This window comes from Monodelphis domestica, chromosome 3 (assembly GCF_027887165.1).
Source record: "Monodelphis domestica isolate mMonDom1 chromosome 3, mMonDom1.pri, whole genome shotgun sequence".
In the NCBI taxonomy this organism is placed as follows: Eukaryota; Metazoa; Chordata; class Mammalia; order Didelphimorphia; family Didelphidae; genus Monodelphis; species Monodelphis domestica.
Genome location: NC_077229.1, coordinates 321,004,135 through 321,025,113, shown reverse-complemented (window position 1 = coordinate 321,025,113; position 20,979 = coordinate 321,004,135). Strand labels below are relative to the sequence as shown.

Sequence of the window (20,979 nt, the reverse complement as noted above, 5' to 3'; positions counted from 1 at the left end):
CCAGATCTCAAAATAAAGCAATGGTCATCAAAACAATTTGGTATTGTCAAAGAGACAGAAAGGAGGATCAGTGGAAATAGACTTGGGATAAATGACCTCAGCAAGACAGTCTATGATAAACCTAACGATCCCAGTTTTGGGGGCCAAAACCCACTATTTTATAAAAACTGCTGGGAAAATTGGAAGACAGTATTGGAGATTAGGTTTGGATCAACATCTCACACCCTACACCAAGATAAACTCAGAATGGGTGAATGACCTGAATATAAAGAAGGAAACTATAAGCAAATTAGGCAAACACAGAATAGTATACTTCTCAGATTAAAACCAAGGAAGAGCTAGGAAAAAATCACAATATAAAATCAATAATTTTGATAACATCAAATTAAAAAGGTTTTGTACAAACAAATCTAAAGCATCCAAAATTAGAAGGGAAGCAACAAATTGGAAAACAATCTTCATTATTACAAAAACCTCTGACAAAGGTCTAATTACACAAATTTATGAAGAGCTAAACAAATTATAAAAAAAAATCAAGCCATTCTCCAACTGATAAATGGGCAAGGAACATGAATAGGCAATTTTCAGTTAAAGAAATCAATACTATTAATAAGCACATGAAAAAATGTTCTAAATCTCTTATAATCAGAGAGATGCAAATCAAAACAACTCTGAGGTATCACCTCACACCTAGAAGATTGGCTAACATGACAGTAAAGGAAAGTAATGAATGCTGGAGGGGATGTGGCAAAGTTGGGACATTAATTCATTGCTGGTGGAGTTGTGAAGTGATCTAACCATTCTGGATGGCAATTTGGAACTATACCCAAAGGGCACTAAATGCCTTCCCTTTGATCCAGCCACAGCACTGCTGGGTTTTGTATCCCAAAGAGATAGTAAGGAAAAAGACTTGTACAAAAATATTCATAGCTGCACTCTTTGTGGTGGCAAAAAAATTGGAAAATGAGGGGATGCCCTTCAATTGGGGAATGGCTGAGCAAATTGTGGTTTATGTTGGTGATGGAATACTATTGCACTCAAAGGAATAATAAAGTGGAGGAATTCCATGGGGACTGGAACAACCTCCAAAAATTGATACAGAGAGAGAGGAGCAGAACCAGAAAAACATTATACACAGAGACTGATACACTGTGGTACAATCAAATGTAATGAACTTCTCCATTAGTGGCAGTGCAGTGATCCTGAACAACTAGGAGGAATCTATGAGAAAAACCACTATCCACATTCAGTGGACAAACTGTGGGAGTAGAAACACCGAAGGAAAACAACTCCTTGAATACATGGTTCAAAGGGATATGATTGGGGATGTAGACTAAATGAACATCCTAGTACAAACATCAACAACATGGAAATAGGTTCTGATCATGGACACAAGTTCCAATGAAATTGCGCATGGGCTGTGGGAAGGGTGGATGGAGGAGAGAGAGGGAGAGAGGGAAATAATGTGATTATTGTAACCAATACATACAATAATGTTCTAAATTGACTAAATAAATTAATTCAAATGGAAAAAATGAAAAATTAAATTAAAAATAAAAAAGTAATTATTATAGTCTTCTTGAACTAATGAGATGATAAAGTGACTAGTATAAAGGGGAAAGAGAAAAAAAGGATAGAACCCAGTAGTTTACCTGCTTAAATACCATGACCTGGATTAGAATCTTACATAGAAAATTGAGCAATGGGGAAAGGAGCCAGTGAACAGGATGAAAAAGAACAGAAAAATATAAACTCAATAATTAAATGAGTTGTTAAGGAAGGTATAGAAGAATTGCCTAGAGGCATTGGAGGCCCAGTTGAGGTTATATAACATAAATTTGTAGTCGGCACAATGAGAATGGTTGTGATTCTCCAGTCTTTGTAGGAGTGTAGTTGTGAAGGCAGTGGATGTAAAAGAGATCAAGTAATTTATACAGCTAATGAATCTTTGAGGGAGTGCACCTACCTAGATCTTTTAACTCCAAGACAAGTACTTTCTTTTCTGTAGAAATTGATGGAGAAGGAAACAGAAGCCCAAAGAATGATTTCGTGTGACGTGTTCAGTGACATCATAAATTAGGTCTGTGGAAGACTGGGATTACCCATGGCATTTGGCCTGGTCTTTTAACTTAATTCTTATGAATGTACTTGTCAGGTGTTTTTGTTTTTGTTTGCTTACTTCCTTGTTTCTGTATTGTTTCATTTTTAACCAATGGAATAAAAGGTCTTTGAAAGCCGCCATTATTTCCTTTTGTCTTTGAATTCCAAACTAACATAATGTTCTGCATGCAGTAGATAATTAATGTTTAAGAAAACATTATTTAAGTAATGATGTTAAATACATTTTCATTGAATCAGATGAATTTTTCTCTTTGGTTGATTTTATAAAGATAACAGGAAAAAGTAAATCAGCACTTTGACAGAGAAAAAGAACAATTATTTTAGTTTAATCTTCCTAGTTTTCTCATGCTAAGAAATTTTGACTTAAAGCTTTAAGGAAAATCTGTTATCAAACTTGAACCTCACTCAACTAGTGAAAAGAAGGAAGAATATATATACATATACAACGTTGGATGAAGAAATATTATCATAAAAGAGGAGAAGGAAGGAGGAGGAATTAGAGTGTCAGTAAACTAAGGGAGGGATCAGTACCAGGCAAAATGAAGGGCATACAAAAATATAACTCTTTTTGAGATGGCAAGGAATGGGGGTTTTGAACATTTACTCATAAATTAGGGAATAGATGAAGAAATTATGGCATTAATAAATGAATACTTTTTGCTGAATTCTTATCAGTATGATAAGATATGATATGACTGGCCAGGCTTCCAGAGGAGTAATGATGAAATATGCTATCTACCCCCTGATAAATAGATTAAAGGAAATTTTTTGTTTATGTAGTCATTGTGGATATATTGGTTAACTCTACATTTTTGTAATGGCTTTTGCTTTGATTGTGTTCTCAATGGAGATAGGTTTGGGGGTGGCTTTTGGATGATAAATGATGAAAATTTTTTAAATTTTTTTTATCTTGTATATTCTCAGAGTCTGTGTTTTGGTTAGGGTTTTAGAGATGCTTTTAGAGGGGCCACTCTTTAGCACAATAGAGCCCAATCTTGTAATTCTGAGGAGCTGCTTCAAATGTGACCTCAGGCACTTTTTTAGCTGTGTGACTCAGGGCAAGTTACTTAACTTCAGTTGCCTAGTTTTTATACTCTTCTGCCTTAGAGCCAGAAAGTCAGAAGATGGGGGGTGGGGGAGTCAGAGGAAAGACAGACCAAAAGATAGATATGCTTTTAGGTATGGGAACATCCATGATGTATTTCTTTTCTTATTACACTTCTTAGAAATGTTTTCTTCCTTCTTTTAACATGACAACTCTATCAAAGTCTATGCCTTTGTTATATACTATCTTCTATACTTCTCTACTCCAGTTCTTAGTCACCTAGGATTTGAAGTTCTGTTTCTCTATTTCACATAATTTCACATACATTATATAGATTATTTTTAAAACTTTTTTGGTTTGCTTATTCTTTGTTTTGTTCTCTTCTGTGCACACACCCTTCCCCTACCCCTCTCTGTTCATCTCTCCTTCCTTCCTTTCCTTCCTCCCTCCCTCTCCTTGATATCATAGGTCCTCTGGAGATTCAGTTGCTTAAGCTTTCCTGAGTTGTTTTTCATTATAATATTATTACCTTCATATTCTGTCCTAGTTCATACTGCCCAATATTCTTTTAGACCTTGAATTGGCCTGAAAACTGAAACTAACTTTTGCCTGCTATGTATGGCCCATTACCTAAGAATGGTTTTTATGTTTTAAATAGTGGGTAAAAAACAAAAGGACTAGTATTTTGTCACATTTGAAAGTTATTTGAAATTCCTATTTCAGTGTGTACAAAGTGGTTTTTGTTATTTGGTTCTGTTTTTTTTTTTTTAACACAGACACTCATGTATTTTAAGCATGTATTGTGTATGACTGCTTTCACACTACAATGGCCAAGTTGATTAGTTATGACAGTGACTGAGACAGAATATAACCAATCTTCTGGTTTCACATTGCTGCTTCTCAGGGTATTATAGTTCACCATGAATGTTTAGTGCCATGTATATTACCATATTGCAATATTTAAAAAATGTCACTGGTGTTTCCTGTATTAGAACTGTAAAGATTAAAATTTAGGGGAGACTGAGGCAGGTAGAGATTAGTTTCTCTCTGCAAGGAGTATTATATTTTTATGAGGTTTATTAAAGGTTATGGATTAAAGAAAATAAAGAATAAGACAGCACATGCCTAGGCCAGAGAGGCCTAGACAGGATAACCTCACATCATGAAAGAGACGTGTCTGCTCCAAAACAGAAGTTCAAAAGAGACTGAGCATATTCACAACCATGTTTAAATACCCCATCTTGCTCTCCACCCAGGTGAGATTACAAAGCATTCTGGGGAAGTGGAGCAAGGAATTCTGGGGATTGAAGTCCTGGATTCAAGTCTATTTTTTACAGAAGTAGGATACTGTGGAGATATTCTAGTTGTAATAACTGAGATACTCTGACTGACTAGAGAGATACTAGGAGAAACCTCAGGGTTCTTAGTTGTAATGGAGATAGAAATACTTTTCTGAGAGATAGAGAGATGCTAATAGAGGGGATACTCTGGGGTTGCCTATTGATCACTACTGATGGCTAATAGATCAAGATATTTCCTACCCTCTACCCTTCACTTCCCAGTTTTCCACCCATGCCCTCCTGTCACCCTTCCCCTCCCCCCCGTTAGTCAGACACCTTTCTTTGTAACTCAAAGGTGATCTGTGAGGTTTAGAGAAGAAACTTTTTCCCTTTTTCTCAGGTAAGGAGGTTTATTGGGGAAAACAGGACAAGGATGGAAATTGAGATGAGCAGGATAGGGTTATCCCTAATCTATAAGAAGGGTTAGGAGGATTTTAGAAAATGTCAGTCCTGTCACAGCTATGACACAAGTCTGTCAAGGAGATGGGAGGATAACTGTTTAATCTTTCTTCCTTCAAACTCAAATCTCAAATATACTTTTAGTTCTTCACACTCTAAGCCACCAACAAAAGTTAATTTCTTCTCAGCCTATCTCCAGAAGCCCCCCCTCAAGGGTCCTTCAGCCTAGGAAAGAAGCTAACTGGGGTCCAGTTCAGAGCTTCTTCCCCCTTCAGCCTGGCTTAACTCTCCAAATGAATTTCTTGGGAACATTCCATTTGGAATGTTCTTTCTTGATTGACAGCTGCGGTCCTTTACTTTGTTTTGCATGGTTGAAATTGTCTCTTCCTTCATGCTTCTTCCACGTTCCCCATCATGTCAAAAAAGTGAACATTGAATGTTATGCTTTTAAGACACAGTAAAATGTGAGTATTTTTAAATCTTGGATGATAATGCATTGTGTTTATTATTCAATGACTCTAGTTGTGCTAAAAGAATATAGTACTTTTATACTGCCACGATTATCAGTCATAAAAATATTTCCCCGTCACAGAAAAGAAAATTGTTAGAAAAATTAGAAAATTAAAACAAAATGTCTCATCACACCAGAATTTATTGACAAATAAAAAAATGAAAATGAGACTGCAATGAAATTAAGTCATGTTTGATTGTAGGAGTTCAAGAAACATGTATAGAAAAATTAAGCTTATTTAAAACGATTTGCTTTTATTAATTAAAATCCTGTACTTGTGTTTTGTTATTTTTTAGTAGTACCTATTTTTCTAAAAAGACATTTTCAAAGATGAAAGTTATAAAATCTTGTTAAAGATGAGCATTAATGGATTTGTAGTTGGAAAATTATTTTGATGATCATGAACACTAATTTTGACACGCATTTAAGCAAAATTTTAATCCTTCAAAAAGAATTCCATATTTCTTAATAATTGATATGTATTACCAAAAAGACCTTCTTTAAATACTTTGAATTTCATCAAAATTTATGGAAACTTGTTTTCTTCATCGTTATATAAGTTCCTATTTGATATCCTTTATTTTGCCTCTTGGCCTTCAAAGTTTTTAATATTTTCTTTCTGGCACTTTAATATATAATGTTACTGATTCATCTTGTCCGTTTTTTTCTTTTCTTTGAACATTCCATTTACATATCTCAGTCCAGCCAATCCTTTACTATCTTTAAACAGGTAGCTGTAATACTCCTCTCCCCTTGCCCCATACGTTCTGTTTCTTTCCTTCTCAAACTTCTCTCCCCTCTCCTCACCCTTCCATTATTATTTTGCTTACAATTATATTCTCCCTAGTTATTTAACTTTTGGATTCTATATATTTCTACACTAAATTCTGTGCCTGGATTCTACTTTCCTTTGGTTATTTCAGAGAAGGATCCTCTGGTACCTTTTTTAATACCTTGTCCCAGAGGTGGAGTCAAGAAGGTGGCTTTAGAGGCAGCAAAAGTTCAGACCTCTGCAAACCCTTCCTTATTGATCAAAAACACAGTGCTTTGAGGGGACTGAAAACCAAATCTAACAATAAGACTGAGCTAGGGAACCCTTCTCCTGGACCCAACTTAAAAGGTACCCCCCCAAAAAAAGCCTGAACTGTAGGACACATGGGTTCAAGGGGAAGGAAGACAGAAAGTCCCTCCCCTACCTAAAGAGCTGAGCCTCCAGTGTTGGCAGGAATCTTTGGCCCAGCAAGGGCGCTAGTCTGGAGGAAGAACCTTGCTGGCAAAGTTGTGTCAGGCTCAGGGCTTAGAACACAAGTGGTGTAGAGGCAGCTAGAGGAGAAATGTAGAGCAGGCAGCCCAGTTGCAGCCAAAACTCCCCATCTTGCCCCTGCACCCCCTCTCCCTTTCCCCTTTTTCTGGATGTATTGGCCTAAGGGCATAGCCAGCTTTGCAGATCAACTCCCTCCTGGGCCAATTTCATCAATAAGGGCAGATAGGAAGCCTTCAAAAGACAGGGAAGCTCCAGCTCCAACATCCCTCCCCCACAGACTGATCTGAGAGCCTCACTGACTGAGCTCCAAGGGCAAAGGCTGCAACAAACTACAAGCAACAACCTTGACAACAGGGCAGAAAGCTCAGCTCCTTTTCAGCTTCTGCTGTCAGCCAGGGAAGATCTGACTACCTGATCAAACAGCAGAACAGAGAAGAAGCCCCTTCAGGACAGAGCAACCCAAACTCACAGATCCAGCGCAAAATTAGAATAGTAAGACTATAGGCTACTATAGGGGGAAAAGAAGTGGGAAATATGAGTAAACAACAGGAAAAAAAAAGAAATTAAAATAAACAGTTTCTGTCCAGCCAATGAACAAAGGGCACATGAAAAAGAGGAGGATCAAGGAACATCAAAAAACACAGAAACTCCAACAAATTGGACACAGGCTTTCGAAGAACTCAAAATATAATTCAAAAAACAAGAGAGGCTGATGACAACTGGGAAAAGAACTTAAAAAGCAAAATTAATCACCTGGAAACAGAAAATAGTATCTGGAAAGCCAAAAATAATCAACTTGAAAATGAGGCAAAGGAAATGAAAGATCAGGCAAAGATGAAAGATGACCTCCAAATAAAATCAGACCAGGAGAAGGATGACCAAAAATCCAGGGATGAAATTCAGTCTTTAAAAACTAGATTCCAACAACTAGAAGCAAATGAGTTCACAAGGCAGCAGGAAACTATAAAACAAAATCAAAACAATGAAAAAATTGAGGAAAATATGAAAAACCTCATCCACAAAACAGAAGATTTAGAAAACAGGTCGAGGAGAGTGAACTCAATATCTTGTCCATTCCGTGTTTGTTTATTCTTTTCTTCATGTATCCCAGTTATGAGAAATAGAGAAGTTACACCACTTCCATTCTTCTTTTTACATTAATATATGCCTCCTCTTTTTTTTCTTATCTTTCCCCTCTTCAGACCCTCCAAATAGAACCAATCCATTCCCAGGATCTAAAGTGTTATTTTTTTATTTTTCTCATTTTATATACTTAGTACCCTTTGAATATATTAAGGTTCCTGTATATGTGTTTAACTCCTCCTGTTAAAATACTAGGACTACATCAACATTAAGGTCACATAAATTTCCTTTCTCATGTTCCACTGGATATCTGAGTTTGTGTTTAAAAGTATCTGTTCATTGGTTTTTCCGACAGAAATTTTTTTAATTCCTCCATTCCATTAAATGTTTATTTCTCCCAGTATAGATTATATTCTGTTTTGAGGATTATTTTAGATTGTTACTATATCTTTTGCCTTTTGGGATACAGTATTTCCAAATTTTATATTATTCCCCATTTCCCGGTTTCAATTTTTTTTTCCTTTTGTTGAAATGGGGGTAGTAATTCACTATCCCTCTCCTCAAAATTTACCAAATCACTTGTCTCTCTGGTACTTTGTAGTTTGGACAGCCTTTTGTATTTTTGCTTTTCTCGGTCATTTCATTCAACAGGATCATTTGTCCCTATTAAGTTAATTTGGGGGACTCCCTGTTTTTGATTTCTAGTGCTTTTATTAGATTGTAGTTGTTAAATCAGCCCACAGTTAGAATTCTGGATAAGTGACAAGCAATATAAATGACAGTGCCAAAGAACACAGTGCTGCCATTTAAAGCCAATTGGGTTTGGTTTTTTTTTTTTTTAATAAAAGTGAGTATGGAAGCACAAAACTGAGCTTCAATGCCCCATGTTGTTCTGCTTTGGTTTGTTTGTGGAGACATGCCTTAATCTATATTGAGAAATTTTGGTAATTTACAAAAATCAACCACGTCATCCTTGCAGTAATAGAATGGGGAAGGGTAATTATAATTCACCAGGAAGGAAAATTTTGTTTTATCCAGCTATAATCTTCGTTCTAACACATATTAATACTAGGAGGGACATAATCTCACTGTGCATTTTATTCAGGACTTGATTTTAAATGTTGGTAATTTATTTCACATAGAAAATTGCAAAAATGTATATATATATGTATATATGTATAGACACATAAATATATGATTAAATTTAACTATATACATATGTCTAAGTGTATTTCAGAACAGGTTTAGATAGCACAATTTTTCTCCTTTGCCCACTGCATTTTTTTTTAACCTTTACCTTCCATCTTAGAATCAATAATATGTATTGGTTCTAAGGCAGTAGAGTGATTAGGGCTAAGCAATGGAGATTAAATGATTTTCCCCATGGTCACACAGGTAGGAAATATCTAAGACCAAATTTGAACCCATGGCCTTCAGACTCTAGGGCTTGACTGTCAAATCTACTGAACCACCTTACTGCTCGAGCCATAACTACCCCCACTCCCATCCAAGATAATAGGTAAAGTGGTTGATAAATCAAACTTTGAGTCAGTATAGTTCATGTTTAGGTCCCAGCTAAGACCAATTTTATCCTAGTCACTTAATCTTGGTGCTACTTTAAGAAATTGTTGGTTGCAAATTATTGGTAGAGTTCTTCACGTGTCTCTCTCACTAAAGAAATTCAAGCTCCAGACAGGAAACAAAAACCTAAAACAAACAATACATTTTTTTCTCATTTGATTACAATATTTCCTCATTTTTGTTTGGATGTCTTGTTTTTGTATTGATAGTTTCTGATTTGGAGACATTATTCTTAATTTTTGCTTACTGTTAATTTTTTTTTGATCCTTCATCTTTATTGAAAATAATTTCTTTTAGTTTCTGCTTAGTTCATATGAGCTATCTTTCTAAAATTAAGACTCTTAATATTTGAGTTTTTCTATGATTATAAATGTGAGATATTGTTACTTGGCATTTTTCTGTAAAGCTCAACATGCTTAACCTGTATTATCTCTTAAGTCTAATACCATCCATGTAAGGTATGCACATAGATGGAAGAGATTATGGATATCTTTGCTAATTCAGCATAGTGCATTGTCATTATGATAAGCTTGAAAAAGATTGAGGTCATGTACCAACCTGCATTTTAGAAATACTGTAGGCAGTCAAATATTTTCCTTGGATATAAAGAACCAGTCGTTGTTGTTACTCTTGTGCCATCTGGAAAGCATATTGTCCTGTGATGCACTGTTATCAGAAAAGCAAAGAGTTGCTTTGTGTAGCAAGCAAGTGGTGTATTGCATGAATATATCACTAGCCTGGGATAAGAGTTTTACATCTGTAGAATAATTACCTTTTCCGACATTTTCAGGAACTGAGAGAGTGGGGTTTATTATCTTTAAAAAAAAACAGCTTTATTCTTGTAGGAAGATGCTGAATATATACAAAACAAATGCAAAGTAGTTTAGGTAGAGGGGGTCTCAGTAATTGGACAGGGAAACCAAATAATGCTGTATAAAACAAAAAAAAAAGTGGTACTGGGGCTTCTGTGAGTTTCAGGATTGTACTAATTGTGTTTAATTGAAAGAAATCAAGGGTTCCAAAAGGCAAAGATAGGAAGAGGTTGATTCTTGCTAGAGCAGAATCAGAGTCCTGTGATAAAGCAAGTCAGTGGTCAAGAAAGCTAATGGTCCATCCTGGAGTGGCACAAAGAATTCATGGAGAAGAGTAACTGCCAATATATAAAGGTATTATCTGGTGAAGAACTTTAAATGTCAAATAATGAAGTTTACAGTTAATTTGGGGGGCAATAGGGAACCCATGAAACAACTCAAAGCATTGTTGAAGTATTTAGTAAGATAGAAGTGACATGTTCAGATTTGGACTTTCAAAAAATTACTTTGGCCTAGTGTGTGGGCTAGATTACAGAAGGGAGAGCTTTGAGGCATGGAGTCTGAAAAGGAGATTCTTTTGGTTGTAGGGGTTAGATTTCTTGTAAATAGCATATGGTAGGGTTTTGGTTTCTAATCCACTCTCCTATTCGCTTGCATTTTATGGGTGAGTTCATTCCATTCACATTCAGAGTTATAATTACCAGCTATTTATTTCCCATCATTTTGATTTCTACTCCTAGTCCTTCCTTTTCTTCTTTCTCTTATTTCCTTCTACACCAATGTTTTGTTTTTAATCAGTTCCCATTCCTACCCTTATTTTACTTCCCTTTCTACCCCCCTACATTCTTATTCCCCTCTTTATTTTCTTTACAGTCTTTTTAACCCCCTCACCCCCCCCCCCCCCAAACACACACACACATGCTCTCCCTCCCTTGTATTGCTTCCCTCCCCACCAGGAAATGTTATAACTTACAAATGCTGAAAGGTTTTTTTTAAAGGTTCAATACTGATCTTTACATTTTTGTATCACTTGTAAGTTAGATTGGTGACTGAATAATATTTGAAATTGATCATGATTCTTGCTATTTTGACTAAAGAAAGTAGCAGAATGATCTTATCACATTTTACTTCTGATATTCAACAAAGTATTATTCATATTTCTAATGAAAGGTTAAAATGAAACCATGAGTGTTGTAGAAAGTAGTGGGAGTTTAGCTGTGTAGGGAGTTGAGATTCTGGTGCTAATGGGATTGGTTCATTTTACTGTTTCTTCACAGCTGAAGGAAAACCATGATTTGCTAACACCAGGCTTGATAGCTAGAAGAAAGTAAGGCAAGGATTTACTCTTAGCTGTCTTACATTACTAAAGAAAAAGCAGCTGTGCTTTTTTAATATGCACGACAGGAGATTTTAGCAGCTTGATGATATATAGTGCATTAATGTTGAAAAGATAAACACATTTGGAGAGTCCAAGATAGGCCTTGTGTTTTTATGCTAATAGAATGCTTCCTAATGAATAAGAATGTGCTGCAGGCTTCATAGAGCCATATGGCTCTTCTAATTTTAGTTGACTTATTTTTTTCTTGCTGTTTTACCTCCTGAAACCATGAAAGGCTATTTAATTTTGCCTCTAATATTTGATTCAAAATAGTTGTCTTCAAATTACTTATTCTTGTTTCAGGGGCTTCCTTACTCTGTGAATCTATACATTTTTATTTTATAATCATGTGACCTTAGACTCATTAATGTCATCTAAATTTTTTTGTGGTGTTCTCATCTGAATCTTTAACTTTGTTGTGGAAATGGTTAGAATTTTGTCTAATGACTGTCTCTTGAAAATTTTATAGTTTTCACAATAAGTGACATTAATTTTGAAGGAATAAGAATTAATTATGAAACTAGCACAAAACTAGCATGTTTAATTTTAGTTAAAATTCTAGTGTTGAATAATACAGCTAGAAGAAAAAAAGAGCTACCGTCATGTAACTGATATATTACACTAACTTTACCTTGCTGTATTTGTTCTTAATATAATAAGTATGATGGATAAAAGTTTAATTTACTTATTTTTAAATTTTGTAAATATATTAGTATTCCCTTATTTTATTCACCTCACTGGTATTTAAACATTTAAAAAAATTTTTTAGGTCATCAGTGCTAGTTCATATTGCCACTGCTACAGTTGGAACAATTAAGGCTATCCCCTGAGCTTTGATTGATGTGCCTCTATTCTGATACATTTTTTTTTTTTAAGAAAAGCCCCTGGGTTTATGTTTTTATGTCATAGTTTCCAAATAAACAAAGTTTTCAAGTTGTATTCCATACAATAACTATTGTTAAAATTGCAAATCAGCTAACTTAAGCTGTAAAAAGAAAATGAATGGGTTTCTCTCTTTTCCTATTATTTTAATTCTATTTTTAAAAAATAAGATCTTTCTTTAATTAAATTATTATTTTTCTGGAGACCCAGATTCTGATCTACTGCTATTCATATCAAAAAGAAATTGAAATTTTGCTTTCAAATTTATACATTTTGCCAGTGATGTAGAGCAATTTAACCCAGATGCTTTTACAATGCCATTTTCTGTTTTTCCTTGGATTTTTAATTCATTTGTACTGCTCCATCCATCACTAATGCTTTTTGTTAACCTCTGGGTAGAATGAATAGCAATTACATGTATTAAAAACATGTATATAATATTAATTGGGGGGGGGGTTGTGATGTGACTCATCCCAATGTGTGTTCACTGAAGAAATTGGGTTTTATTCTTTGCCTTGAAACTGAAAATCTAATTCATTTTGCATTAAATTTCTGGATTGTAGGCATAGAGGTGGTCAAGGAGGGATTGTTTCTTCAAGGAGCAGGGGACAGCCTGGAGAAGACAATTGAGGCATTCTTGATTAGTCCTTCCAGTCTTGGTTTTGTGTGTGTGTGTGTGTGTGTGTGTGTGTGTGTTGAGATTGGATTTGGGGCAATACTTTTAGATAATAATATAGGATGAAGAAGGCACAGGGAAAGATTTTTTTTCTTTGCTTTAAGAATTCAATTTTATCTTTTCTCTTGTTCTAATTTCCATCTATAAGACAATAATGTGGTTTCATAAGTTTATTTGAATCTGATTAAGCTTTTTTTTGTTTACTCATATTCTTCCAAAAACAACAAAAATGTTTAATAATTGTAAAATAAAGAGAAATTAATTTAAGAATGTGAAGGGAAATACTTGCTTTAAAATTATTAAATACTCTTTTATTTGTAGTATTATTCCTAGTGAAGAGTAAAGATTTGAATATATCTGATGAATGAATAATAGATAGCATATGAAACATTGAAATGGGGCATGACATAATTGTATGAATGTATATTTAGTTATCATAATAATACATCTCAAAGGGGCCCCCTTTTTACTTTTTAGGATTCAAGGCAAAATTCAGCCATTATGAGGTAGCAGTTACTTTATAAAATATCCAGATGTCATAAATATGGTGCCAGTTTAATTTAAATAGTTACATTGGTAGAGACAACATTTTTTTTAAAATGGATGATGCCCTCATTTAGTGTTCTACATAAATGACTAGTAAGGAGGCACATATACCAGTAACAAGTTTTGTCAAAAAGAGGAAAGAGCAACCATGAATTAATTCATTTCATCTGTGATAATGCAACATCTGGCTAACTTCATGTTCCCCTTCTGCTATTTCTAATGTGTAGTTTCTAAATACAAAGTTCTTTAATGCATATTACTCCTCTAATCAAGAGTCTTAGTCAAGACTATCTCTTAAGTAGTATCAGAAACACATTTCTTCATATGAACTTTGTTAAAATCCTTGAAGAATGACATCTTTAATGTGTATTGTTGACGAAGATGTAGAAATATTTTTGTTTGAAATTTTTAATTTAGTTAATTTAGAGTATTTTTCCATGTTTACAAGATTCATGTTCTTTCCCTCTCCCTCCCCCCAATAGCCCACAAGCAATTCCAAAGGGTTTTACATGTGTAATTGATCAAGACCTATTTCCATATTATTGTTATTTGCACTAGAGTGATCATTTAGAGTCTTCATCCCCAGCCATATCCCCATTGAACCATGTTTTTCTTCTGTGTTTCTACTTCTATGGTTCTTTCTCTCATTGTGGTCTCTTTATTTTATTAATCACAGATACAATAAAGGCAATAAACCTAAATTGATATAAAATATATAGATTACAAAACAAATGGAAATGTAAATATGTGTAATATAGGAAAAAGTATAATGAGAACTATTATGAACAGCTTTGCATTCTTGAAATCTGTATTCTTAACATTTATTTACCTATCAGTATTTCAAGTGAATTTATGCTTGATAAAGTAAAACCAGTACTTCGAGGGTTGTCCCTTTTCTGCCACCTGTGTGGCCTTTCCTACCATTATTACCTCTCTGGGTTTCTGGAAGTGTTTCCATGTATGTGAGGTAAAGAGATTAGACCAAAATATCCATGTAATTAATTATAGCTTCAAGATTCTATGAATTTAGGGAATTCTTCCCCTCAAATTATCCATTTAATTAATATTTTAGCAATTGTAACCATTGTTATTTTTAGTATACCAAATGTGATGTAAGATATGCTTTTTTTCCCAAATCATTTAGACCATAGTTTGGTTCATCTACCAGCTTTTCGCATGCATTTACATACAGAGAGTTTTCAAGTTATTTCCCCCCTTCATTTTTTGTAAGTAATGTCACATATTGCAGTTTTCTTCATATTAAAGAAAATATTCTTTGATGTGTTAGCAAAAAAAAAAAATAGTAGTGTCCTTCCTAACCTATCCTTCTTCTCTCTAGCTCCCTCCTGGTCCAGTTAGTCAGATCCTCCATACCCCACCAACAGTTTTCCTTTCTCCATGTGTTTGAAGACTATTTCATCTCCTGTTGGTTTAGTTCTGTACTCAGCTTTAATCTCTCCTCTGTGTCTATCTTGCTTCAGATTGCGTATTGGCCATTTTGAACTGAATGCCCCATGGATATCTCAGACCCTATCCATCCAGAACAGAATATATTGCTTTCCCTCAAAACCCTCCCCTGTTTTGAGTTACCTTATTCATGTCAAAAACATCAATCATTCCTTTTCAGAACTTAAGCCATCTTAAACTCCCCATTCTCCCACACTCCACATTTCCAGTCAATTGCCAGATGCTGTTTTTTACTTCTATGGCATCTCTCGTGTGTCTCCTCTCCAAGTATACAACTATCACTCTAGGTCAGGCCTGACCTAGGTCAGTCTCACCTAATTGGCTTCACTGCCTCAAGTCTCTTCTGCTTAATAAATTGATTCAGTCATTAAGTTCACAAGATGATTTTCTTAAAGAGGAGATCTGATCATGCCTCCCTATTACTTCCGGTGTCAGAAGAACTGTCAATTTGGCATTTATTATCTTTTGCAAACTGGTTTGTGGTTTTACCTTTTCAGTCATATTGTGCATTACTTACATTTACCCATTTTACAATTTTACAGCTTTATTGCTCTTTCCTTATGCATATCACTCCATCCCCTCCCTTCTCTGCATTGTTGCCTTTTTTACCCTAGTAGGTCTGGGTTCTCAGAAGCTCTTTCACCACACCACAACACTTAGGTTCTCTCAGGATTCCCTTCTTGTGGGGAAATATCTTTCCCTACTCTCCAGCTTAGGTGTTCCTATTAAGGATAACATCATTACATTAAAACATAAGCATTTACAGGCAAAAGCAATAATGATCAAATCAGCTTAAAGACAAAAGCTTTAAACCCACATGTAAACCAAGGTTACATTTTCCTACCAATGCACTTGGCTTTGTGGGCAAGAGTGGGCATAGAGAAATTTGGATGGGTGGCACCTGAGTAAGGGGAATTTACCTGTAGCCTGTAGACCTTGATGTCATTTGCCCACTTTAGGATAGCTGCAGCACACAGAACCATTTTTGCTGTTGACTGGTGGTCCTTACTTCTTTCATAGTTGGCAAATTATCTTTTCTTCTGTTCTTAAATTTATCACACCTGTTTTTTAAACTCACACGAGGTCTGGGGTAGTCCTGTATTGGCTTTACATATAAACATGAGTTCAAAGCTCAGTTGGCTGGCTCTCTATGGGTCAATAGAAACTAGCTCAAGCCTGGTTTTCATTTTAGGAGGATTTTGTATCATTCTGCCAGTTATCTGTCAGCCCTGCTCTCTAGCTGAGACCATCACTCCTCTGCTTTTCTGTCACATGCCAGAGAAGGTAGCAAAGGATGAGAAGCCCTTCTGAAAGGCACTACCTATCAGTTTAAATCTCAGGGCACTTGGGCTTTATAATACACCTGTGGCTACTGGCTTTCCTCACTTCCATCATCCCTTATTAATTCTTCCTCAGTTGTTTATTCTCACTCCATCCAGCATCTTCTTAACTCTCAGTAATTCAAATAAGAGGCTCCTGATATTCAATGCTTCACCTTTGCTTTATGCCTTTAAACAAAAATCTCCAGTATTTCCTTTTTCAGTTAGGTATAAATCAGTCAGTTTTTATTTGATCCTTGTCTCTGAGCAGTTACTTGCTTTGCCATTTTTAAAATTTTAACCACAGACTTTTAAAAACAGAAAACATAGTTATATGCAAATTAGACCAACAATCATGATGCCCTATAAACCTTATCCCTTTCTCAAGCCATAAACAAATCCTGTTAACATTTGGCATCTCTTAAAACTTTTTCTTGACACTTGATTTTTTTGTAAGTTTTTACTGCAGAGGGGGAAAAAATACCTCTCTTTTAGCTGTCATACATTTTACATACAAAAGAAATGTTGCTTTTCATCCTTTGTTAGATGATTTATCCCTTATTTATCAATCCAGAAGCCCATTTTCTGTCCCTTCTAGCAAGCAAACTCCTCATGTCTTATTTGTGAAAACTTGTTTCTTCATACAATTTTATTAAACAAAAGATCATCTCTTTGGAGCTAGTTTCATCACTTTTGAAGGGGATATTTACCAATTATTTAATATACATTAATATGAATTTTGGGAATTAAGTTTACTTCAGTATTTTGAACGTTTTTAAAGACTTGGGGGGAAAACCCCATCTATCGAACTTTAAAATTGTTACTTAGCAGCATACAGATTTCAGATGATAAACATGCATGTGAGTGTGGGTGCTTTCCAATTATATAGATATGGATATATCTGAATATTGATATTAGAGTTTAAAGGGAAAATAATCTTCTCTTTGTCCCATTCAAACCCTGTTCTCCTTCAATTGAGAACAAAAGAAATAACTACCAGTAAGAATCACATATAGTCAAGCAAAACAAATTTCAGCATTAAGTGGGCAACTATCATTCTGCACCCTTGAGTCCTTCACACCTTTCTCTGGAGGTTGATAGCATAATTCGTCAATATTCCTCAAGAATTGTGCCAGTTGTTTGTCTTCATTATATTGTTGTCATTGTATTAATTGTTTCCTGGTTCAGTTCACTTCACTCTTGTCTGTTCATATATCTTCCCAGGTATCTCTGAAACCATATTCTTTTTAATTCCTTACAACATAATAATATCACATTTACATATTGCAACTTGTTCTTCTATTCCCTAACTTATGGGCACCCCCTCACATTCCTATTCTTTGCTGCTTCAAAAAGGAACTATTAATATTTACACATATGTAGAGTTCATTTTGATATCTATTCCTCAAAATATCCTCTAACTTATTCCCCTCTATTCTATTTTCCTGTTGAGTGAGATATATTTTTGTACATAAATGTTTGCATATATAGTCTTCCTTTCTTATGAAAGGAACATCTTCATGCAGATTTGCATCTTCAAATAACTACTAGTATGTAAATTCTGTACAGGTCATTTATCATTCCTAAATTACAATAGAAACTGAGGTGTGTAGCACTTGCTTGCCTTTTAAATATGACCTTCCATAGTACCTATTCCCTTCTAAGCAGTACATCTCCAGTTTAGGTGTCTCTTGAGTAATGACTAATTATGGCAGAATGTTTTTGCAATCTAAAAAGATTCCTAGGAGGAACTAACTAGGTTGAAACTTCTAAACTTATTTTATCTGTGGTCTAAAATGGAATTTAAGGACCATAGACCATAGGCGAAAAGTTAATGTACTAGCTCCACTTCTAACTCACTTGTCCCAGTTTAGTGTTAGTGATTATGTCCATTTTTATAACTGTCTGAATGCACTAGAGACTTGAAAATCTTACAATAAAATATCCTGTGTCATTTTATCCTTGAAAGAACATTGCCATTTAATTCTCTTATGTTTGTTACAGAGAAAGCAGCAGCTGCCAATGTAGATGAAGTACAGAAATCAGATGTCTCGTCTACAGGTCAAAGTGTTATTGACAAGGATGCACTTGGACCAATGATGCTTGAGGTAAAAATATACAAATTTGTATCTTGTCTTTATTAACTTGAAGGTAATGTTGGTAAATATAACTTCTTGAATAGAAGAATTGAAGTAAAATGTACATGTTTAACTTTCTTTTATTTAGTAAGAACTTTGTACTTTTGAACCCTTTGGCTCTGGCCTATTTCTTAATATTAGATAAGTCTGTTAAAAAGATGATTTTGTTGTTGTTGTTGTTCTTGTTCTTGTTCTTGTTAAGTAAATTGAAGAGCAGTATGTCTAGTACTTCTCAAAACCTTTTTGGATTTAGTTTCTTAGATAGTTTTTGATAGTCTTACAAATCATTGAGGAATTGTCAGAGGGCTTATATTAATGTTGGCTGTGCTTATTAATATCTACCATAATAAAATTAAAACATTTAAAGAATATTATGAATATTTCTGGCCTCATGGACTATTTATAGTTAAAGAACTTCAAGAACAGCTGGTATACTGAACAGAGTGCTGTCCTGAAGGGATGCCTCTAACATATACTGACTGCTAACTAAGACTTAAGTTTCAAATGAGATGTGAATGCTTGTCTGTGTTTGTTGAGTGCTTTTTCACATTTCACTACATTCCTGAGTTAACAATTGTAGCTTCCCATCCAAAATTCCCCTCACCATTTCTCCAAAAACCTAAACTAAAAGTAACAGGCATTGACAGACACCACAGTAGTAAAAGCACTGAATTATAGATGTGTGGCTTGGTGTTTTGTTGCTTTTATTTTTTGACTCCTGCTATGGCATATGACGTAGAGTGTTTGGTTTTCATAGAAACATCAATTTAACATTTATTTTGGAATTCCTTCTTTGTGATGACTCTACATTAACTACTGTAATAGAGTGTATTTTGATGAAAGTTTTATCTAATAGTCTTGCATTTTATGTAGTTTTGGTTATATTCCTAAGGATATACTATGTGGAGGGAAAAAAGTATTAAAGCCTAATTAAAGCAAAGTTTTATATTCATGTATACTTCCCAAAATTTTAACTTATGTATAAATCATAAAAGTAAAGAATGAAATAATGAACACCAAAAAAAAAACCCTTCTTAGATAAGAATTAATCAAAGTAGTATTTGGTCCCAATTACCTGATCCTACACTGTTTTTCAGTTAATCCTAAAATATAAGCTTTCACTATAAGCTTTCACTTTTACTTAGTCTTCTAGTAACTTAGAGTTACCTGTTCCAACATTAAAGTCCACTTAAAATATAGGCCATGCCTGAGGTGATGAAAAAAATGTGAGCATTTCTGAAACAGAAGACCAGATATATTCATTTTACAAATAGCCATTTGGATGAACAAATTATGTCAATACTCAAAAAAAAATACTCAAAAAAACAAAACATAGATTGTTGATTCATTTGATGTTCTACCATACCCATATTTTCCCAGTCTGTTTATAAAAAGATATTCATTTTTAACAATTAAATAGATTTAATGTATTTTTTTTTGTTAACAAAATCAGGCATTTTTTGAGGTAAAAACAACTTGAATATCTTATCTGGTCTCCTAAACTATTCAGACTCACAGACTTTTTTTCCCCAAGATCATAGCCACAATTTGGTCTAGAGTCCACAAGGAAAGAGAGAGAGAGAGAGAGAGAGAGAGAGAGAGAGAGAGAGAGAGAGAGAGAGAGAGAGAGAGAGAGAGAGAGAGAGAGAGAGAGATTGACAGAGATTGACAGAGATTGACAGAGATTGTCAGAGATTGACAGAGATTTCCAGGAAGTGGCCAAAATTTGGAATACTTGAATCTCCTTTCCCTGGCCATCAAAAGCAATGCATGAGTAAAGTCTCCTTCACCTTCTTACTTAATCCCCACATTGCTGCTTTTTAATATGGGCCTAGGAGATGCTAATGCTGTTTATGTTTCAGGTTTTGTTTTGGGGGGGGGGGTGTTTGTTTTTTGAGAGGGTAGTTTATTGTTTACCACATTATTTAAACAAATGAAAAACCTTTCCAGCCTCAGAAGGGGCCATTGCCAAACATGTTTTGATATTTCAAACTGAATGACCCCTTAAACTTCTGTATACAAAACAGATTCATTATCTTTTCGACCAAGGACACTACTATCTTTCCACTCTCAGGTTCGTAACTTTATGTTCTTGCTCACACCATTGTAATAAACTCTCATCTATCTCCATAACCAATAGGCATTCCTGAAGGTTCCCCTTAGTAGCTTTCTAGTCACTGCCAGAGTATCCATTACCACAACCAGTAATAGTTGTCACAGATTATCTTTTTTATTAAATACACCATCTATATAAACTGTCAGTGGTCTCAAGTATTGCTGTTTCAAAATAGTAGGTAGGCTTTTAAGTCAAGTCCTATGAGAGTTCAGCTCATGAATTACATAAATCAGATTTCCAAATTGCCATTTTCAATATCATAAAAAATCAAACCAGACCTTTTGTTGTTGTTATTTCATAA

At 34.7% G+C, this 20,979-nt stretch overlaps 1 protein-coding gene across 47 annotated transcripts in view; it reads left to right on the top strand.

Moving 5' to 3' along the window:
- Positions 1 to 20,979, top strand: part of NCOA2 (nuclear receptor coactivator 2) — a 442,178-nt gene that overhangs the window by 353,795 nt on the left and 67,404 nt on the right. For all 47 annotated transcript variants that reach the window (XM_056824070.1, XM_056824092.1, XM_056824067.1 and 44 more), the window contains one exon: positions 18,429 to 18,532. In XM_056824070.1, coding sequence (XP_056680048.1) covers positions 18,429 to 18,532 — 104 coding nt within the window. The remainder of the gene's footprint in view (positions 1 to 18,428; positions 18,533 to 20,979) is intronic.